Here is a 20,009-nt window from a genome sequence, read left to right as displayed (position 1 = left end):
TCGGCTGCATCCTGTTGGTGTACTGAATACTGTGGCACACTTCCACAGGGGAGCAGAACAACATTGTACTGCACAACAAGAGAACGTAGTGGATGATTGTTGGGGGCACAAGAGAAGCGAAGATGTACCGGTACAATTCCTCACACTCCCACTACAGCAGGATAGATGTGTAGAAAAGGTGAGCAATCTACGGGCTGCTAGTTGGAGACCTGCCATATGTTTGTATGGTCGATAAGTATGTATATACCCTTTTTTGGCGGGCTCAGATGAAACAACTGAAATTAAATGTACTCTTCCCAGAAACATTTTTGCGAGGTATGAAAATATTGGATTCCTTAGTGTCTCCCCCAAAGTGCAACCCCATTACCTCATGTCCCACTGCTATGCGGTTTTATAGTTCCCCTCCAATTCTATTTATAATGGCATGTTATTACTTTTATTTATCACCATATGATGTTAGATTTCCAACGCGATTGCTCTGCGGTTTGAATAATACCTCACTATCGCAATTTAATGTATTACCCCCTTTGTGTGGATACTTCAGTTGGCTGTGGATGAAAAGCATTATGTGGAGTGACTTTGAAAGCTCCTGCTGTAATTGACACCCTCGCTAAAATGCAGTTTGGGGCCTTACTAAGTGCGTAGTGCCCACACGCACTCAGGAACCCACTATACTGCTTGGGAGCTGCCATTATATATATTTTTTGGAGACATCGTCAATCACTGGTATAGTGGAAGAGCTATGCAGGAATAAGTTGTGTATGTAAATAATGGGCCCTAGGTATTTGCACTTATACTTTGTCAAAATAATGCTAGAAAATGCATGTGCTTTAATTTACAAGAAGATGCTGATTTTTCTGTAGGTTTCAAAGAATCTTATTGAATAGGCTTGCTATTATATAGGAATAATGAACAAAAACAGTGACAAGAAAACATCTTATTTATAAGAGAAAAACAGAATTATATACATACAATTAATGATAAGCTGTGCAAACCTGCAACAATTCACATACCTGTGAATAAAACCCCCCAACCACACCAAGATTCAAAACATACAGGCGATTATAGAAATGCATAAATCTACAGATAATCTAGCAAAAAAAAGGAAGCGCAAGTAAAGGCAGGTAAAGAGAAGAAGTTTGTGTTCTCCCATTAAACTAAATGTACAGCTACAGTATATGTCTAAAACGGCCTGTGCAAGTTAAACTTGAAAGATTGAGTTCCTGTATCTTCTCCTTAAAAAGAAGTTGACATTGGCTCTGCATTCAACCATTCTCTTTGAACGCTTAATAATACAATGGCTGACCAGTGAAAACAATGCGCACTGACAGATGAAAAGGGATCATTTTTCCTCTAGTGCAATGTGCTGCTCAAACACTGCTACCCAATCCCCAGATATTCAAAACTGAATACAGGCATACCCCACATTAACGTACGCAATGGGACCGGAGCATGTATGTAAAGCGAAAATGTACATAAAGTGAAGCACTACCTTTCCCCCACTTATTGATGCATGTACTGTACAGCAATCGTCATATACGTGCATAACTGATGTAAATAACGCATGTGTAACAGGCGCTATACTCTCCCCGCTTGCGTACAGCTTCGGTACAGGTAGGGAGCTAGTATTGTTGTTCAGGACGTTCTGACTGACGCATGCGTGAGCTGCCGTTTGCCTATTGAGCTAGATGTACTTACTCGCGAGTGTACTTAAAGTGAGTGTACTTAAACCGGGGTATGCCTGTATGCTGTGTTACCTGGGGGAGTAATGACACTCCCTCTTTATTCTTGGGTTCAGGATTTCTGACTAGAAAAAATGTGCTTGTGGCACAGTTAAATGTTAGAAGATTGTTCACATTTCTATCATTCAAAGCTAATATTACTGTATATGTCCAGATCCCTAAAACTCATACAGACCATCTTTAAAACAAAACAAAAAAAACCCACCTGGTATCACATTAGCATAGAATAAAGATCACTATAATTACTGGAATAGTACAGGATAATCTACATCAGGGGTGCGCAAACTTTTCCCTGTGCGACCCCCCCCCCACCCCCGCTCGAACCCGGCGTCAAATGACGCGCGGGATAATGTGACATGTCACCATGGTAACGTCACGTGACGCTGCGGTGTCATTTGACGCCGGGTTACCAGGACGACAAGTTGCTGGAAGGTAAGTGTATTATAGAGGCCTCGCGCGGTCTCCCGGCTAAATGCCTGGGGGGAGAGCGGGACCTCCAACTGCTGCGCCCCCCCAAGAAAATCTAGTGCTACCCCCAGTTTGCGCAACGCTGATCTACATCATGTTCATTATCTCTGCCTGTCTTCCCCAGTCTTCACATTTACTTCTGCTTTCAAAAGTGTTTCTTTAGCTGTGTTATAACTTGGAGAAAAATGAATATTTGATTTCAGTTTGTTGAATTATCAACTTTAAAAAAAAGGTAATCTGTCACCCACAGCCACATTACAAAATGAAGCTTATTATTGTAGTACATACTATTATGAACAGCACTAATATGGATGGATGGCTTTTCCATAGATTATCCTGCTGTGATTATTTTTATTTATTCACTGGAATGTGTTACCATAAATTGCAAACCCAATAAAACAATCCATAAAAACCCCTTAAAATTACAGCTAGACCCACATTTAATAAAGGGCTGTTTATTTCAGTTGTATTCTGTGCATCCATCTACAGTAGTTCTCTAACCAGTAAGGTGCTAGTTAGTACACATTTAAATGCATAGCAGACTAATTATTCTCATATCACATTTCCACTTGGCAGCATATTTATGTGATACAGTCCATAACATGAATCTGCAGAGTATCAATGTCGGGCATGTTGGCGCCACATTTAGGGCAGGTGGGTAGCTGCTCATTGCTCTCAGCTCCTGCAAATAACAAACATTAGGGATATTAGTATTGCGTTAACCATCTCTGTGAAGCAGTCTATACACAGCAACATTATTTTGCATGCATTCGACCAGCCTATACATTACCGTTTTGTATCTTTGTTAAAAAATATAAAACAGTAGTTATTTCTAGTAAATATTCTGCTTAGTTGGTTATAAAATATACATTTACAAAACAGATGAAAAAAATATTTTCCACAGCCCATTAATAAAAGTTTAGAAATGTATGGGTATGTATAAGAATTTAGAGCATGCTTTATACAGATGAGTACATTATATTAGCTTGGAGTAAATGCACCCTTACAATATTTTGAATATCAGAGGTCCTATTCACAACACTCTGTCTCCATTGTACTATACCTCTTTGCACCAGATACGGGGCTTGATTGTTATCCATTGACCTTGTAGATCCATGACGCCGCTGAAGTTGTCCAATTGACTGTCTAAAGAGAGCGGAGTTGGGATCAAGTTACTTTGATTAACTACTAACTTATGTTTTATATATGTAAAAGTAGAGATTATGTCAGTCAGTGCAAGAGACTCGGTAATAACGGAACTTAATACAGGCATACCCCGGTTTACGTACACTCACTTTAAGTACACTCGCAAGTAAGGACATATCGCCCAAGAGGCAAACGGCAGCGCACGCATGCGCCTGTCAGCACGTCCTGAACAGCAATTCCGGCTCCCTACCTGTACCGAAGCTGTGCGCAAGCGGGGAGACTACAGAGACTGTTACACATGCGTTATCTACATCAGTTATGTACGTATAAGATGATTGCAGAACAGTACATGCATCGATAAGTGAGAAAAAGGTAGTGCTTCACTTTAAGTACATTTTCGCTTTAGATACACGCTCTGGACCCATGGCGTACGTTAATGCGGGGTGTGCCTGTACATTACAGCTGCAGGAATATTAAAAGAACAATGGATACGATTCAGACAGTTCAAGACACAATATTACTTTAATATATCTTTTGACCTAGCGAACATGATGGCCCATATTTACTAAGCAGTCTTCTGCCATAGGACACCTTCCGGTACTGGGAGACAGGTTCCAGTCCATTGGCTTGAATGGGGTGTACAGTGTGTTTCAGTGCCGGTAACCCAATTCCTAAATGGAGCTTATTTTAGAATAAGTATTACAGAACCATCCACAAAGGATAATTCACTTTGCGGTTTGTATTTATGGTAATATATCAGTTTTAATAAATCCAGGATTAATCCCTTCAGAGCAAGTGTAGTGTGGATTCTTCCAGCACTGTAGGGGTTAAAGACAGGGTTAAAAAAAATCCCTAAGATTTTACATCTGGCGCCTATGCTGTGGCAAAGTGAGGACCTGTCAGTCACCGCCACGACCGGGCAAGCATGACTGGGCACCCTGCTGCCATTAGCTAACAGGTCAGCCATCAATGCACCACTTACTCCGACAACGGGACATTTGAGAGGAGTGAAGAGCCAGCGGAAGCAGAAGCGAAGCGCTCAAACTAAGCCCTCCCCTCACTCTCTCCTTCCTGCCAGTGAAACCAATGGGAGCTGGCCTGTGGTGGGCACGTGTCAGTGTGCATTAGTCACGGTCACACTGAGCCGCCGACAGTTGAAAGAGAGCTGGAATACCCCCCCAAATCCACCCTCCTCCCCCAGCCTCCCCAACTCAACAAACCGCTGGCTCCTTTTTTATATTTTTACCCACCCTGGTTATAAATCACATTCTTAATTACTTAACAATAAGCTAATACAGTACCTCCCCAGAACTTCATCCTCCAGTCTGTCGTTTTCTTGTATCATGTATGCCAGCCGAGTTGCTAACTGCTCCTTCTCTTGATGAATGTTTTCTCGGGCTGCTCTCTCCGCATGGAAATCAGAACAATATAGATCGATCTGAGTGTGACCAAAAGAAGAAAAAAATATGTACGGGATGTCACAAAGTAGTTATTGCAATATGAAAATAGACCATTAATGTTTAGTAACAAATATTCAAAAGCTCCTTTAATGACTTGGTTTTTGATCCTCAACAGATCACTTCTATCTTCCTTTTCAGAACTTCAGACTAACGTGTTACTGCAATATAGTGTGTACTATAGCAGAGCTTACAGGCTATAATAGAAATAGAACTCCAACACCATGATATGACATGCAACTCTTGTTATCTTTTCTGGACTCATCTTTAAACACAGCATTTTACGCTCAAATGATATCTATCTATAGAGATCTCAAAGGTTGTCTGCACATTCCTCTGTGATAGGCTGAGAGGCCTGTCACTCACCCAGGGGCAGCCAATAAGACTGCACATCCAGAGTAATGAGACTGCACATTGGCTGTATAACATCTTAAGTGTCACATATGAAGTGTCTGTCGAGTTCAAATTGGAGGTGAAGAATACAAGAACTGGACTCTGCACTCAATCATCAACCCTACTATTGTGAGAACTTTGCTTTCTAAATGCTCTGACAATTGTTTCACATCTAAAGACTAACTTTCGAAGCTGCTGTGTAACCTTCAGTTACACAGCCCTGCCCTCCCAGGCCTGATTTATACAACTGCTCTTTTACCTCCTACTACTCATCTCGTCCAATACTTGGGAACTCTCTCCTGGTATCTCAATATGCAATCTCTATTGCTTTTTCTGAAGAGACAAGCAGAGGTGGAAATGCAGTGGTTGAAAAATGAAGGTCTGGAGAGCAAAAATAACTAGAAAAATATTTTATTGGCAAAAGTCCATGTCAAGGTGAAGGGAGTGAAACGTTGATACATTTCCAGTCTCCCATGGTGCTTTATCAAAGACGTTTTGAGAAAGCATTGAGAGAAGCACGAAACGCGTCAGTTTCACTCCCTTCACCTGGACATGAACTTTTGCCAGAAAAAGTATTTTTCTAGTTATTTTTGCTCCCCAGCCCTTCGTTTCTCAACTGCGTGCTTCGTCACGCGAAACGCGTAGAGGTCACGTGAGACTGTCTAGGCACGGGTTCCCATTGGCTGGTGTGACGAAACCAGGATATGTGGGTTGGCATACCATCAGCTGTCAGAGAAGTGCAGTCCAGACACACATCAGCACCTCCCAGCAGCAGCATCGCTCTATACGCCTGGTTAGCACCCCCTCCCCCCCATCTGTGGTTGTTTATGTTTCGTTATTTAAACGTATAATTTATTTTCTACTTGTTATTTGCGGATTAACCATATTCATTGGTTCTGTATATGTAGATTTATTTACAGTTTATGCATTTTAGTTGCTGTTTTTGCAGTTTAAAGCATTTAGCTTATTGTTTTTGTTATTGTTTTTAGTACCAGAATGCTTCTAGCACTATTGTGTTTCATTATGGATCTTCTAGTCTTCATAGGACATAGCGATTCTTTGTTTTTATAAAAAATGTATACATTTTTCTATTTGCATTTTCTTGTCTTCTGTATCTGTGTGGTTCATGTACGTGGCATGGTTGATCACTTACGAGCAATTCACCCTGCCAGGCATGAGCCAGTCAAGGTACAGATTCAACACATGAGTATATCCCACACTACCACTTACTGCAATTACTCACACATCGGACATTATCTTTAGCCTTGGCTAAGGAGGATCTTTTTCTCATGCATATATTATGAACACAGATATCAATTAGAATTATATATAGCTACTCAACATATGTTTTCGAGTACTGGTATTGGATTTATCCCCTACTACTTCTATTGCTTTTTCTGTTAGCTTTAATCTCACTCCTTTGTAAACCTTTCAGTTCTCTCCAACTTCCTCACTCTCCTATCCGCATCTCTTCCTCTCTTCTTCCCTCCACCTATGCCTGTGCCCAGACGCTGCACCACATTTTACACACCACTTTCCCAACAACTTCTACACCACTCAATAAAAATAATAATGAATAATAACACCACTCAATAAAAATCCCCCCCTGCAAATCTTCTTCTCGCGTCCTCTCTCTCTACTCCTCCTCCTTGCTGCTGGGGACATCTCTCCTAATCTTGGACCTAAACATATACACACACACCTGCTCTCACCCACACCTCCCTGCCACCTCTTTCCCTGCTAATGGTGTTAACCCATCTAATTTAATACCGAACAAACTTTAAAACCTCACCTCTCAAAAGAAGCATCCCAATAACCTGCACTCATGGCTACTATCCCACAGTCGCTACCTACCAAGCATTGAAGCACTGCCATCTACTACACTTACGTCTCCCAACATACCAGTTAGATTGTAAGCGCTCCGGGTCAGGGATTTCTTTTCTTATTGCCCGACTTTACTGCGCTTATTGTATTATAATTCCCTGTACTGTATTGTCTTTATAAAGCGCAGAGTACACGGTCAGCGCTATACAATTAAAGATATACATATTTACATCGCCCATTGTGATAGACTGAGCAGACTCTCACTCACCCAGTAAACACTGGGGGAGGTGATTTTAATGGCAGTGGAGACAGCAAGGAGCGGAGGAGACAGAAGAGATGTGGAGGAGGGAGTGTAGTATGCACAGAGAGGGGCAGACACAGTAAGGCCGCGATTATACTCACCGCTCGCGACAGAGCGCGTGCACATGGCGCATGCCTGTCGCTGGCACGAAAGTGAACTGTGCTTCAGGCGATCGTGACATCACGTGAGTGGATCGCCATCATTTGCTGAACCGCTCAAGTGACGCGGGCGTCACTTGAAAATATTTTTTTTTGTCTTTTCAAAACACGCTCACGCCATCGCGCCCCCTCATAGGGATTGGGCAGGTTATCCTTGACGCGCACGCGCCATCGCACAAAAGTATAATCGCGACCTAAGGCAGGGAGTGCAAAGAGAGGGGAGGAGAGAGTGCAAAGAGGAGCAGGGCATGATGGAGGGGGGAGGAGAGACAGCAGGGAGAGGAGAGACAGCTTCTCATCCGCTTTAATAATGTTTGTGTACATTTTCATTTACTATCCCAATTTTATATAGAATCAGTTTGAAGAGATCATTTATCAAACTGACCCACTTACAATATTGGATTAATTGTAAAAATAAACAAATTTAAATTTGCTTATATACACTAAAACAGAGCCAGGTTTTTGCTTGGCGACTAAATTAATGCTATGTATACACATTAAAGTGCTTCTAGCAGTATGTGTTCAAAACCGATCTGAGTCATGTTAAACTATTTAAATAAATAAAATAACCTGCAGATAATTACAATGTTCAAGTAAATACACCCAATCGGCTCCCCACCATTCCCAGCCCCCATCAACACCACCAGCACCCACACATTGGCACCTTCGCACCTCCCCCATCGGCACACCCACATCCGCACCCCTACATCAGCAACAAACCCTCCCAAATCAGCACACCGATACAATCACCATCAGTACAGCCACAGCAGCAGTACCACCGCACACCGCCATGGGCCGCGTGGACCACTCCCCACCCAAATGCCACCCCCACACCACAAACATCCCGGGCAACGCCGGGGCTCTCAGCTAGTCTATTATAAGCAGACAATATTGAGAAAATTCTACCTTTTTTGTTTCTCTAGATGTCATATTGTTACTTTTCTACGTGGTCTTAGTTTTTGAACAGTAAGTTCTTTGGATTCGCATTGTCTGTGCATATGCATACAGCGTGGCAGAAAACGGAATTAGGTTGTGCTTAGTATGCGAACATTGCCATTTCTAGCCCGTTGAACTCACACAACATTAAAAAATAACAAGCACACATTTTGGTTATATAATGCGATATGTGGGCCGCTTTAATAAAATCAGCCTTACCTGAGCACGGAGAAGTCCAATAGTTTCCAAAGCTTCGTTGTATTTCTTGACAGTTTCATTAATTTCATCAATCTGGAACTGCTTCTTAGCCAAAGCTTTCTCACTCAGATCCAACTTTTGCAGCAACTCATTAACCAGCGCTTTGGGCACTTTTTCAGACTACAATGAAATAGAATGGAAAGGTAATAAGTACTGCAGTGACAGAGGTGCACGCCCAAGCACCAGGAGAATCGGACACATTCTGCTTTGCATGACAATTCATTCTGACCCAAAGATGGATCATGATGCACAACTTAGATAAACATTTACAGAAGTTATAAAGTTCTCGCCCTCCAACAATGAAGATGTAATTTTTGGGAGGTGTTAAACAAAACGTTGTTCCTTTGTTTTTGTGCTACTTTATGAAATTCAAAAGTGAAGCTAATTTTATTTTCCACTTGCAATATAATGCTATTGCCTGCTGTGATCCATCTCTAACTTATGTAAATTTGCCATTACTGTTTGCACTTACAAACATACTAAAATGCACTTTTCAAGTCCTTTACAACTAGCCAGAAGTAATATATATATATATATGCAAATATAACTGTATGCTCATCTGCATGTCTTAGGCAGGTCTGCAACCCCGCCTTTCCCCATTATCACCCAGCATACAGCACTTCCACTGCAGCAAGGGACTCTGGGAAATGACATGCAAATGAGCACACAGTATATATAAATATACATTATATACAATATATATATATATATATATTTAACATAACGCTTTGTTTTGAGAACATTACACAGAACAGTGATTCCTTGTGCGAGGGTGCTCGACACAACTCCAGTCTTCAAGCCACCAAAGCACAGACATTGCATTTGTTTCCATCTTGCCAATAACGATTAAAGGACATTCTCTCCATCTATTTCTCATTGAAGCATCATGATATGTGATGGCACAATATCCAGTAATAAATAGATCCTTTTTGAAAGTTCCCTTTGGCATATTTATTATTTTCATTTGACAGGTTAAGTGGATAATACCCATTTGTGAAAAAAAAAAAAAAAATAAACATGCCCAGATATAACACAGAAAATAAGAAAACTTTTTGTTGGAATTTTGTTCTGTGATAAAGTCATTTTCGATCTTTTTTTTTTTGCACTGGATTACATTGTGAGCTCTGATGCGTTAGGTACAAATGCTAAAAAGTGGTACAAATCCAAAAGATCAAAACAAATTACTTGAAACTTCCCTGACGTTTTCCCAGTGTGATTTGCTCATACAATTTTTAACCCAAATTGCCTGCTCTGTGTCCCTGTGCACCATCAGCTTTATAATTGTATGCAAACGACCTGCAAATACAACTTGTGAGCACATTCACATATCTCAGATAGGTCTGCAACCCTGTCTCTCCTCATCTTTTAGCATACAGTGCTTCCACTGCAGCAAGGGATGCTGGGAAATTATACAACAAAAAACATAGAAGCCCAAATCTACATCCAATATGACAAAAATACACAGTGAAATACCTATATATCACTTGAAAAAGGGTAATTTAGTTAAACCCTTTGGCCAGAGCATTTAAAGCGTCTCTGTTTTTTGTTGTATACATTTAGCCATGCCCAGTAGCACTCCAATTGACAGACAGACAGACAGACATACATACAAATATTTTGCGGTGCATGTCCTATACCAATAGTAAGAGAAAAGTAATCCACTCCAGCAGGAGCAGACACAAGACAACACTCAAAGGTAAGTAAGAAAACTTGTATTCAAAAATAAACATAGCACAAACATGACCAACGTTTCGGTCCTCGTGGGACCTTCCCTGAGGAATGCTTTTTACTGCGTGATAATAGCTTGTCTAAAAAGCAACACAAACGTCTCAATTTGCTTCATGTGTCAGGATGTTAACAGAAAACCAAGGCAATGCTGAAAAACAATTAAAATGGATAAAAAAAGGGCAAATTCATTAACTGGAGCATAAGCACTCAATACCCTTTTTACATAACTACACATATTTGGCCTATGTTTGCTTGGGACAGTCTTTAGCACAGTGAGTTGTGCAAATGTCAGTATTATACTTCGTATGTCAAGGGGAGCGCAAACTTTTACTGCTGCGCCCCCGTCTGGCCTGCTTCGAGCTCGCGCCCTCCTACCTTGCCGGTGCGTCAAATCATGTGACCCGCCATCATGTCAGATGACCCGCAGCGTCATTTGACGCCTGTTTGTCACAGAGACGCGTCACAAACGTCTGATTCATGGCAAGTTTTCTTGTTGCATAGGCCTCACGCGATCCCCAGCATTTAATGTAAATGCCTTGGGGAACAGCGCAGGACATCTGCAACCGCCTGCGCCCCCCCAGACAAATCTCCCACCTCCCCAGTTAGCGCACCGCTGTTGTATGTTATTGTCAGCATAAGCACTACATTTAGGGGGAGATTTTCTAACTGCAGGAATGGGTTAATGCAGGGGGGCTCACCTCTAGTCCTCAAGCCTCCCCAACAGGTCAGGTATTCGGGATACCCCAGCTTCAGCCCAGGTGGCTTAATCAGAGGCTCAGTCTCCAACTAAGCCTCTGATTGAGCCACCTGGGCTGAAGCAGGGATATCCTGAAAAACTGGCTGGGGTGAGGGAGGGAAGAGAGAGAAAGAGGGGAGGCTTGCGGACTGGAGTTCAGTACCCCTGCCCATGTGGACACATTACTGTTATGGCCCCAATATGACTTCTCTATTGTATTGCCATGCTTCTATAATGTGCATATAACAGGGCCCCCCCCCCTGGGTTCTGCTTACCTCCACTGCTGCAGGGGAGGTTGCTGAATGGTGCTGGTAATCAGGGTGGCGAGCGGGTCGCTGACGGTCCGCGGAACCCATAGCAGGGCGCCGCCATAGTAGCTGTGGCTGCGCATGCACAATGCAGATCGCGCATGCGCAGTACGGCCGAAGGTTGCGGCGGCCATCTTGGGACACCCCACGCATGCGCAGGGCAAGCGGCGGCCATTAGTAGAGCAGCTCTGGGGAACTACAGCAAGCCACACCATTTGGAGCTGGTACAGCAGAAGGGTAGGGTGTGCATGTGCAGGGTGTCAGTGGCCCCTGCACTAGGCCAGATACCTCATAGGCCCCAACACCACTCAGCATGTGGTTGCTGCAGGGACAGGCCCATAGGTAGGGACATTGCCCTATAGTAACAGTGTGAGGGACACAGACAGGACGCAGCTGCAACAAGGCATCAGGTGGTCTGGGACCAGATCACCCCTACAGATAAGAAAAATTCTTCATGGTGGCACCGTCTACGCCAACTTCGCTGGATCAGTGGATCCGCATTACCTTTCCGCCATACCCAGGTGTAGGAGCACCTGGTCAGGTACTACAAGTGCACCAACTATACACCATCCGTTCTTGTGGGCAGTGCTGTCTCACACATTTGGGTGAGTTGCTACTTGTGGACACCAGGGTGGTTGGGTGCCCAAGGGCCCTTCAGTGCATTGTGGGGTTAACCCATCAGGTGGGGACATTGGTTGGAGGACATTGTGAGGTTACGGCCCTGCAAGACTCCCCTGGCCCCCGAGATTAATACTTTACGCGCGCTGCAAGCCACACCATTTGGAGCTGGGACAGCAGAAGGATAGGGTGTGCGTGTGCAGGGTGTCGGTAGCCCCTGCACTAGGCCAGAGACCCCCTAGCTAGGCCCCGACTCCCCTCAGCTTGTGGTAGATGCCGGGACAGGCCCATAGATAGGGACATTTCCCTGTAGTACCAGTGTGAGGGACACAGACAGGACGCAGCTGCAACCTGGCATCAGGTGGTCTGGGACCAGATCACCCCTACAGATAAGAGACATTCTTCATGGTGGCACCGTCCACACGGGACACCATCCACGGAAGAGGCGGAGGCTACGCTGACTTTGCTGGATCAGTGGATCCACATTACCTTTCCGCTATACCCAGGTGTAGGAGCACCTGGGCAGGTACCAGTGCACCAACTATACACCATCTGTTCTTGTGGGCAGCGCTGTCTCACACATTTGGGTGGGTTGCTACTTGTGGACACCAGGGTGGTTGGTTGCCCAACTGCCCTTCAGTACGTTGGAGGGATAACCCATCAGGTGGGGACATTGGTTGGAGGACATTGTGGGGTTACAGCCCTGCAAGGCCTAGTTGGTGTGGTCGTGGGTGGTGGCATTGTTATTAGTTTTATGCATACAGTAAACTGTTATTTTATTCAGTGTGTGTATTATTGTATTGAGTCCTGTCACAAGGTTATCCAACATAGTAGGATCCCGTGCAGGTGGAGGCTCCATCACCAGATGGATCATACACACCCCAGGCTCCCAGCAGCGGAGGCTCTGCCCTCTTGTGAGCCACAGGTAATGCACCACACACACCGTAGCCGCCATATCTCCCAGGGTGTGGGGGAAAGTGCGTTACATGCATTTGCACACAAGCAGCATCCATGCACCTCATAAAAACATGTTGACCATGGAGAATATGAAATACCATGGAGTCAGCCATGTTAAATGTCTTTTCTCAGAGTGGCTTTAAAACTAATACTTAAAAATGCAACAAGAAAACTAGTACATTGAAGATGTATGCTTTTAAGCTTAAATATATTTAAATACACATAAGTACTGACCAGCTACTAACTAATGCATACTAAAATTAGTAATGTTACATTCAAAATATTTATTAGATTAATTTCTCTACAATAGAAGTACAGTAGTACATTTATTTACCTCATTTCTTTTTAATTCCGCATATTCCCAGTTCTGTTTTGTGTAGGTTTCCTGCAAAGAAGAAAGTCGCGTTCTGTTGAAAAACAGAAACAAAGTTAACATTTATTTTATGAAAAAGGCTCATAACTAGTCATTTTAATCATTCATCTGTATGCGGGAAGTCTATTTTAAAATGGACCTATCTTTTTCTGTCACAGCTGCATCATGGGTCAGAGGCTGCAAATACATTGTAAACAGCTGTATTAGTGAAACCAGTAATGGATGGAGTGGAGAGCAGTGTGGCTTATTTCTTGTACTTACGATTCCCTCGCCATCATTGAGCAAAAACAGACAGGAAGAATTTGAAAGCAATGAACCCAGGTGCTTTTACGATTCGTCTTGTAGTGCTTAAAGCCATATTGGTCCAAGAGAAATGTAGATCTCAGTACAATACGTATTATTAAACAAAGGAAAAGCAATTTTACTGGGCTGTCATGTTTATTCTAAAACAACAACTACATTTAAAGTACATAGTGGGCAAACACCCCAAAAAAACAACTACTAAGTGGAATCTTATATATGCGTTATTCTAACTTGTCATGTATTTTTTAAATGTTTGAGAAGATACTGTTCAGACTTCAGTCAACGTAACTTACTTTTCTGCTTGTGTTTTGCTCTGCTCCATTTTGATTTCTGATTGCATGCTCTCCACCTGGAGCTCTAACTTCTTCATGGAGAATAAGAGCTTTTGTCTCTCGTCCACATCAACTTCGTTTTCCGAAAGTCTCTCATCTAGGGCCATACATCTAAAAAGATAGTTCGCAAAAAGACGCTGATGTCACTTTAGAATCTATATTTGTGGAAAATGTGGAAAGGTCATTACATTTGTATTCTAAAATAACAGTAATTATAAGCTAAAGTTGTTAAATTCCAGGCATTACTGAAATCCCTGCTCTGTTTGGTTAAAATTTCGGGCATTATTTAAGTAATAATCCCTGAAGAACAGGACATTATTGGCCAATAATGCTCTGCTCTGAGGGAATTATTACTATTCTAGGCTACATGTAGGCTTTTTTTAAATAAATAATAGACATTTTTGTATAGTTATATAGATTTTTTAAATTAAAATACAATTGGAAATACATTAAAGCACCTCTAAATACACTCACACTGCAAATCTCTCTCTCTCTCTCTCTCTCTCTCTCTCCACACACCAGTCGTCGCCCACCCCCCACTCTATAAATACACACACTGCAGCCTCCCCTTTGTACACACAAACACACGCACAAACTCTGCAGCTACACACACAAAAACTACAGCTACACAAACACTGCAGGCACACACTGCTGCTACACACACATACAAACTCTGCAACTATACACACTATACACTTCGCTTCAGGCCTTCAACTCTTCCAGCCAGGGCATTATTGGGCAGTGATACCCTGCTCAGGGATTATTACTTAAATAATAATTATATGCATCAAATGGCATTTGCAGTATGTTGCAAAATGAAGATAAAACATTAGTAAAGAGCATACAGAACACTGGAAAAAAATACTAAATTGTAACTTGAGAATAATTCCCTGTGTGTTATGAACTACTGATCAATTTGTTCTTCCGATTTGTGGATTTCTGACAAACTCGGACACATCCAATGTTCTGAAATTATGTTCATAACGCCAAGGAAGTTGCAATGTTCTGCAAAACATCTCAAACGTATGCAGGTCCTTTTAAAATGGATGTATTTTTGGTGACTTTACAAAAGTGCACAGGAAAACTTGTACACTACTACAAGTGCAAAAGAGAATCCCTGCCAGAAAGAGTTTACAATGGAAGTTAGTAAAGATACCCGTTATTGCCATTCATGTTATATGTAGTTACTTAGTACAAATCGAGCTCTATGAATCCCACCGCAGGGTGTACAAAGCCAGTAGGAGCAAATACAATTGGGGCTTTAAGTACCAAGCAGATGGAAAGCATGTCATAATCAATGCCTCCATATCAGGGGTGGCCAACTTCAGTCCACAATAGGCCAGGGTTTCAGGATATCCCTGCTTCAGCACAGATGGTTCAGTCATTCTGACTGAGCCACCTGTGCTAAAGCAGGGATATCCTAAAACCCTGACCTGTTGGTGGTCCTTGAGGACTGGAGTTGGCCAGCCGTGATCCATATAACACTTGAATGTACATGTGTATACATGAGGCATGACCTCACGTGTAACTTTAGTCATGTTATTCTTACTTTTCCTGAAGCCTTTTCTTTAGCTGTTCAGCCTCATTTAATTTGTCACTGGTATCCTGAAGCTGTTTGCTTAGAGACTGCACTTGCATCTTCAATGTATCTATTTCTTTGTAAAACTGTAAAAAAAAATATATATATAATAATTTCACAATCACTATATAACAGGGACGGGCAACACCAGTCCTCAAGAGCCACAACCAGGTCAGGTATTCAGGAAATCCCCACTTCAGGACAGGTGGCTCAATCTGTGGCTCAGTCAAAGACTCAAAACCTGGCCTACTGGTGGCCCTTGAGGACTGGCGTTGCCCACCCCTGCCATAAAGTTAGCAGAAATGAATGACAGGGAAAGGGGTGGAAGTGATCCCTACCACATTACTAAATAGATTTGATTTTCGTTGAGATTCTTCTTTTTAGATTTATTTCCACTGGAAACGGATATAGATATATATATATATATACACACACACACACACACACACATCTATATCTGCACAATAAACAAAATGAAAACAGGCGCACTCCTAGTGTATTAAAGTTTCAACAATTTTTATGGGATTGGAACAATATAAAACGTGCACTCACAAACATAGCTAGGACATCAGCATTTATGAAATGAATCTCAAACCCCAACCCTGCAGCACGAATCCAACAGAGCTTCTGTGACAGGTTTGGTGCCTCTCTCACTGTGCAAGCTGAACCCGGAATCTCCTTGTTCCCTCTGGGTACCGGAAATGGTGACTGCACACTGTGTGCCCTTCAGCTACGGCTCCTCCGGCTACAAGCGCTCAGCGTCTGATAGTCCCAGCTCGCACTTTGCCTCTCGCGATATGGATCGTAAGCTTTGGCTGCACTATAAAAATCAATAGCTGCTGCACTCGCCGCTCCAAAAACACCCTACGTGTTTCGTCAGGAATGCCCCCCTGACGAAGTCATTCCTAACGAAACGCGTAGGGTGTTTTTTTTAGAGGGGGGGGGGGGGCTGTGGCAATTTGTAGACTGATCCACTTACAAAAACTATCAAAACGGATCTGTACCCATTTGCTTAGGTGCTTAGGGTGGGTCCTATCCCACCAACTAAGTGCTAGGAGGCAATAGAAACACAGAAGTACTCCAGTCAGTCACAGAGTGTCTGGTGCAGATTTTGTTAGACTCAAGAGCGCCCAATTAAATGTAATGCTCAGTCACTCATAGGATCAGATAGAGCAGCACACCTACAGTATAGTGTCTCATGTCAGCCTGTGACATTTGCGGTTTCAACTTTCAGATTTGAGCATGTTGAACACTCATTTCTAAAATCAACGGATTAGACTGTGTGTGTATTAAATCAATGACGTCCATGTCACAGTGGTATGAGGATTAAAGGATTCCCCGTACAGAAAATCTCCCCCTCCACTTAATTAAAAAAATAAAATAAAAATAATGTACTGTATAGTAAGCAGGGGGTTCCCGGAGCTGAACCGCGTTAATTTCCGTTTCGAGGACACCATGGTTTCAGTGATATTAATCTAGGAAAGTGCCGCTAGTTCCTGCCCTTCAGTGGAAACAAAATGGAGGTTTAAATCTCCCACATCATGCTGACCAATAGGAAGCCGCAACGTAATTCGCTGCAGCTTCCTAATGACCTGTGCGATGCAAGGGATTTAAACTGCCATGAACTTTGGGCGGCACCTTCCCGGTATCTCGCGAACCAGTGGATCCCCGGAGCTGAAATTAATACTTCCGTTCTGGAGACCCCTGCATGAATAAAAATGGGGAATTTAATTTGGAATGCTCCTTAAAGCATATAATAAATACAATGAGGCCGGGAGAGAGAGTAGCTGGCACTGCTACACTGGTCAGACAGAATTACAATGCACCTGAAGTACTGCTTCCCATACAGATGCTGAAGAGCTACCTGCTTGTGATGCGCTCCCTGCATTAAATACAGTGTCACCTCACTACATGAGGCCACCACCTGATTCAGCTACTATTCCATCACATATGGCCCTGTGTCATCCCACTTAGGAGTGAGGGTTAGAAAGTTTTACTTGCCTCTGTTACAATTATTTCCTTTGGGCATTTTCTGGGGCACATTTGCAATTGTTTAAATGAACCCCTCCTATTTGCATTGTACAAGAAGAGACACAAACACTGACATTTACTGTGTCAGAAACCATCCAATACATAGTAGCAGAATGATTTATGGGGCCATTATTTTGCAGAAAGCATAACCATTAATGGACAAATGACAGTTCTTCAAAGATGTAGTTTGTACATAACATTTCAAGACCTCACTACTTCTCTTCTGATGTTAGGAGGATAGGTCCGTGAGGAACAAAAGCGGAGCACAGCTGGGAATACAAGGGGCTACACACCAGCAAAATTGAAGTAAAATACCTTTTATCCATGTGGTGCATGTGGTGACATGCAAGTAAAAACACTCTGACGCATTTCAGGCAGAAGCCCTTTTTATCAATGAGTACTCTTTGATAAAGGGCTTCTGCCTGAAACGCGTCAGTGTTTTTACTTGCGTGCTCCGCTTTTGTTCCTCACGGACCTATCCTCCTATCACTGATTCGCGTGATGCACGCAACAGATGGACTGCCATACATGTGAGTACTCTCTCCTTTTCCCCTCTTCATGCCTGGGGAAACTGAGACCTTTATACAGGTGCTACTCCAGGGTGACTATCCCAGTGGTATATATATATATACCCAGGATTATTATTCATCAGACAGCAGTCTGAGACCACTACATGGACTGCCATACATTCTATCCCCTGGAGGAGTTTTATGCATCAGGTCTTGAGTCTCACGATATCTCATTTAAGGTTCATCTAAAACCTGACAACGTAACTATTGAAGAATTAATTGTAACATATGCTCCCTTGTATTACTGAGCACCGACTCTTGGATTTGGTTCCTATACATACTCTCTTCTGATGTTACACTATTTTACGGAACATATATCACATTTATACATCTCAGTATCATTAACTGAAATGTATAGTTTTGTTTATATAAATGTGTTGAGCTATGTCATGATATTATCATGAGATTATGTATTTTAATCCATCTGGTGCTTCAGGGGTTAATGGTGCAACAACTTAGGTGTAAAAATACAATGTATGGTGTTTATGACAGGTCTGTGTGGGGCTTCAATGAGAACTTAATTGGGGGGGCAGGGATCATCATTGATAGTCCACTAAAAGTGACACGTGGGGTTTAGAGGGTTGTAAACGCTAACCAGATACTATTCTGTCCGCTTCAAAGAAGCCTTAACATTTGTGACTAATTACTGGTGCATTCCAAAGAGAGGTGACACACATAGAAGAATTTTATTAAAAATTAGAATATCATGTGACATCATCTGCTGTACCTACTAAGAGTTACTAAGAGTTACATGTGTGTATCCGTGACAAAGAATTACATGATTACAGACACGTGAGGTCTAGTAGGTACTTCAGGACAGATATCCATTTGTCACTCAAAATTAGGAGAAAGATGGTCTCGTTGCGTCCGTAACGACAGCCTCAATCTATTGATGTGACTCACGTGTTTCTCAGTATTAGAGGTGGGAAGTTAAGAGTGCGATTATATACGGAGGCAAAAGCTAAACGTCGTTTGTAGCAGTTTTGTTTTTACTCTGTCATAAAACTGTAAATTTTGCAGCTAATTTACGACAGGGGCGGTCATATGCTTCAATGGGGAAAAAAATTGTACATAAGTCTGAGCAAGAGATTATGAAAATCAGATTTCAACAGAGGTGTGTTTTGGACCAAATGTGATTTCTCAATTCTTTGCCAGTGACCTCTGGGAGAAAACCCAATTGTGTGCTGTTCATTGCAGATAGTATAAAGGGACGGATTTAGGGGAGATATTGGTAATTTGAGGGACCTTTGCGGCGGTGAAAAGTGTGACAGCTTGCGAGCTGTGTATTAACCCTTGTCCTGCATGTCACGTGCTCACAGGTGTGCTGTACGTGACAGGCTACATGCAGGATGTTTAATTACATTTACTTACAGCCACTGCAGCTTGACCATTTCCTTTAGCCTTGTCCATATCAAACTCTGTTTGAATTTCTTGGTCTGACAAATCTATTTCTGTTTGGGTTTCTGTGTGCGACACATCAGTGGCTTTCTTTTCCAGTTGTGCCATCCTATCAGGGAAAAAAAAGCTTAGAGGTGAAAACAGGCTTTTAAAAAAATACCCAATTTACTTTCTTTCATATCATTATCTGCATCTAAAAATCCAATTTCTCCTGCCTCCTATCTAAATGCACTTCATAATCTCTTTTATACTGAAATGAGATCAAATTACATGCAAAGCGACTGATGCTCCGCTCTAAGGCTAAGGCCCCGCTCCCAGAGTCAGCGCACCCGCACTGCAGACAGGCGGTGCGCTGAGATACACAGACCGCGATATGCGGTCTGTAGGGAGCGGG

At 42.5% G+C, this 20,009-nt stretch overlaps 1 protein-coding gene across 4 annotated transcripts in view; it reads right to left on the bottom strand.

The window, feature by feature from the left end:
- Nucleotides 1–922: 922 nt before the first annotated feature.
- OPTN (optineurin) overlaps nt 923–20,009 on the bottom strand; it is a 35,423-nt gene continuing 16,336 nt past the window's right edge. For all 4 annotated transcript variants that reach the window (XM_075599499.1, XM_075599500.1, XM_075599501.1 and 1 more), the window contains 8 exons: nt 19,589–19,724; nt 15,588–15,703; nt 14,000–14,149; nt 13,365–13,437; nt 8,645–8,803; nt 4,658–4,794; nt 3,274–3,356; nt 923–2,892 (listed from right to left, as the gene is read on the bottom strand). In XM_075599499.1, the coding sequence (XP_075455614.1) occupies nt 2,792–2,892; nt 3,274–3,356; nt 4,658–4,794; nt 8,645–8,803; nt 13,365–13,437; nt 14,000–14,149; nt 15,588–15,703; nt 19,589–19,724 (955 nt within the window). In that variant the 3' untranslated portion in view covers nt 923–2,791. The remainder of the gene's footprint in view (nt 2,893–3,273; nt 3,357–4,657; nt 4,795–8,644; nt 8,804–13,364; nt 13,438–13,999; nt 14,150–15,587; nt 15,704–19,588; nt 19,725–20,009) is intronic.

Source organism: Ascaphus truei, chromosome 5, assembly GCF_040206685.1.
Source record: "Ascaphus truei isolate aAscTru1 chromosome 5, aAscTru1.hap1, whole genome shotgun sequence".
NCBI classification, from domain to species: domain Eukaryota; kingdom Metazoa; phylum Chordata; class Amphibia; order Anura; family Ascaphidae; genus Ascaphus; species Ascaphus truei.
Note: the sequence above shows the minus strand (reverse complement) of the source record. Positions and strands in the feature narration are given on the sequence as shown.